The 3,450-nt window shown below is 37.9% G+C and overlaps 1 protein-coding gene across 1 annotated transcript in view; it reads left to right on the top strand.

Annotated features, from left to right (window-relative positions):
* The first annotated feature begins 2,359 nt into the window (after nt 1–2,359).
* Nucleotides 2,360–3,450, top strand: part of LOC118338209 (protein mono-ADP-ribosyltransferase PARP14-like) — a 10,092-nt gene continuing 9,001 nt past the window's right edge. Inside the window, exon 1 of the mRNA XM_035675470.1 lies at nt 2,360–2,625. Coding sequence (XP_035531363.1) covers nt 2,454–2,625 — 172 coding nt within the window. The 5' untranslated portion in view covers nt 2,360–2,453. The remainder of the gene's footprint in view (nt 2,626–3,450) is intronic.

Below are 3,450 nucleotides of genomic sequence, written 5' to 3'. Positions count from 1 at the left end.
TATTGTTTTTCTCGTGATAACTAATTAATTAATAATGTGTTCGTCTTGATTTCAACCTACAAGAGCTGCCACAACGACTTCCAGTCAAGTAAACAACTAACGTAAAGTGTAATTTACCGTTAGCCAAACTTTGTTTTCTCGAGATAACAAATTAATAAGTCGTTATCACGAGATAACAGTGCATAAAAAAAAATAAAAAATCCATGGCCGCTTTCCTCTTTTGGTTTGTTTTTATGTGGTATGAAACAGCAGCACATGAAATTGAGGAACTACCAGGAACCTTAAAATTGGAGGGTCCAGGATGTTCAGGCAGACTTAAACACAAGTCTGACCAGTGTGGTGTCAGACACTTTGGCTCTACATAGACTTGGGGGTTCCGGTGGTACTTCCAGGGAGAGAAGGTAAAGAAAGCAAGGAGCTGGTAGAGAGTTCCTGTCATGTCCTTATCAGGGAACAACAACGTATGCATTCCCAAATTATGGCAACAGTCCCAGATTTCAACACAAAATCAATCCCCGAAACAGCTGCATCCCCAGCTACAGCACATCCATCATGTTTACCACCAGATGGCAATGCAACACAAGCAGCAACACAACAAATGTGACAACTCTCTCTGTCAACATAACAACCCTGATGAGCAGGTGAGACATTCTACTTTAAATCAAGCAATAGTGGAACCACTTCTTAACATTATTTAACATCATTTTTCACAGGTAAATGTGCAGGTGCACCCCCAATGATAAACAGAAAGCCTTCTTCTACTGAAGTAGGAAAATGTCTACTGAGAAAAAACTGAGAAACTGTGATCTGATGAGAGGGAAGTGGGCCTTTCGCCACTGGTGATGTTATGCCTCCATCTGCAGGGCTGCTCCAAGAGCTACTTCACTGAGTGTCTGACACAGAATGAGGTCAGGGGGTGGAGCATGCAGGTAAAGTGAAATGCTTGGTGGATTCATACTGATGTGTTAGGGAGAGTATCAGGCAGGGAAAAAGACATGATGAAATTCAAGTTCCAGATGAAGCCTCAAAAACAAGGACTTTGGATTTTGTCCCCCATCTTTTACATTAGAGTGACACTGGAAAAGGTATTTTTTCATATACAGCGTGGAGAACAGGAATCACTACAGCAACCATGCGTTTCAATGTACGTATGGGCATGTGAATTGGATTAGATTAGATTTTTAAATGTATATGTGTGTTTAACTCAACAAATGTGACCATTTTCTGCATCTACAGCACTATTGTAAAATAAATGTTGACTGACTTTTGAAAAGATTCTGGTAAACCTCTCTATATTTTACAATTGCTTGGCAATGGGGCTGAGACTGTGTTTGGACCTCTGTGTACAGCATTGCTAGAGTTCAGCCAATCACCAGCCCAAAATAACCCCTGAGAGAAGCCTTTCAAGTGCAGACTGACAAGATTGTTGTTGAATCAAGGAGTCTGTCACCAGGCATTTGTGTCCTGTGCTGTTCAGGTTTAAAAAGCGAGATTACAACCAATTATCACACCAGATTAACACGCTGTATTGCCAAATAAAAAAAAACTTTATTTGGTTGAAATTTGCATTCAGTCTTGTGACTAAACATAATGTGAACATGGTGGCTTATAACAATGCACACAGAGAAATATCCCCCAACTCTGCAGCTTTATTGATCTTTTGAGCCTCATTGTGTTTGGTTTTACAGTTTCAGTCTCAGCGCTATCACATTTTTAGCAGCAGAAGGCAACTGTTTTCTTCAAATAAGCTGTGATAGTCAGATAGTTTCCAAATATTAACTGATTTGTGATATATAGTTTCCTTTCCCCACTGGATTTATTTTCAAATGGTTAAAATAGGCACAGAAATTACTCACATCTACTTCATGATGCACGTTTGTAGGAGTGGGATGGGTCAAAAAGCAGAAAAGATAAATTCCCTCACACTGTCTAAATTGCAGTACAAACATTTATTAGCAACTTTTCGGCCTTAGACATTCATCATGGCAAATGGTTCATGATAATTAGAAGTCATTTTAAAAAGGGAGTGGCTACACAACTGCAAACAATCATTCCCACCTGCAGCAGGGAGGCTTTAATGCCTTACAAAAGACATGTGGAGCTGGAAGACCACAGTACCAACCATTGACAGTATATGGGACCACACTGGGCACAACCACCATAAATAAATATAACAATGTATTTCATTACATATTTTCAAATCAACATTATAAATGCTGGGGAAAAACATCATCATCGATCTTATCTCCATCATTACATTCCACGGGTCAAAGTATTTTCGACAGAACAGGTTAAAAAAGTACCTGGGTGTGTCGATGTGCATGAGGAAGAAAGCAAACACCACTGCGTTTACCATAAAGTGAAAGTGAAACAAAAGCTCAGCAGAGCACAGTTTTACGGACAGCTGCCGCACGTATTTAAAGTTTTCCTTTAAGTTCAGAGTCATATCTAAAATGGACGAATACCAACACGAGTTGTTCTTTGAAGCGAGAGATCTGTCGGACAGAGAGAAGGAGAAAGTCAGGAGACACTTTCAGAAAAGACGCGACTCTGGAGGCGGTGACTGTGGATCGATCGAAAAGTGTGGAGGCCAAACATACAGAATCTGTTTCAAGGAAAAAGAAGGTAAAAAAAATGAGTTATAGTCAGAATATGTTTTGCAGTTTCAGTTTGAATTGTTGTTGGGATGTTGAACTAAGTAGCCTACATTTACTCGAGTACGGTAACTTACCGGTAAGTTCGAATTTGAGGTACTTGTACTTTAGTTTAGTACTCGTGTTTTTATACATCTTCATTTTTAAACCCCACTACATCCCAGAGACAGATATTGTACTTTTTAAATACTCCATTACATTTATCTGACAGCTTTAGTTACTAGTTACTTTTTAGATTACAATTTTCCCTTCCTGTCCAGTCAAAACCATGTATGTCCAAATTTAATGATTTTGAATTTAAATTTTTCTTATAAACTAAAGGATTAAATGTTCCTATATGGATTGAGGTAATTCTCCTACTACTCAAGCTTCTTTAAAACCCCATTCTGATGATTTTATAGAACAGGGGTCTCAAACTCACTGACAGATTGACTCAGATTGACTCAGAGTGACTCAGATTGAGTACAACAAGAAAGCACAATACTCAAAAAATATTTCTATTACTAACATCATACTTATAAAATGCAAACAGCAGTTTATATATATATATATTTTATCTTATCTTATCTGATGTCCTCTTATCAAGCGTTGGCACACATTTGGGAGAACCTTTGTCCTTTGCCATTATATTGTGCCACACCAAATACATGCTTTAAAATAGCAATGTGTTTATATTTATCTATGAAGGGGTAATTTAAAGTGAAATGAAACAACTAAGAAGATAATCTTGGAAATCCCAATCCCAATATGGTCATATTACATTACATATAGTATATCAGAGCCAAAAGAATATATA

Source organism: Morone saxatilis, unplaced genomic scaffold (assembly GCF_004916995.1).
Source record: "Morone saxatilis isolate NCDOM2014 unplaced genomic scaffold, NCSU_SB_2.0 Contig4, whole genome shotgun sequence".
NCBI lineage: Eukaryota > Metazoa > Chordata > Actinopteri > Moronidae > Morone > Morone saxatilis.
Note: the sequence above shows the minus strand (reverse complement) of the source record. Positions and strands in the feature narration are given on the sequence as shown.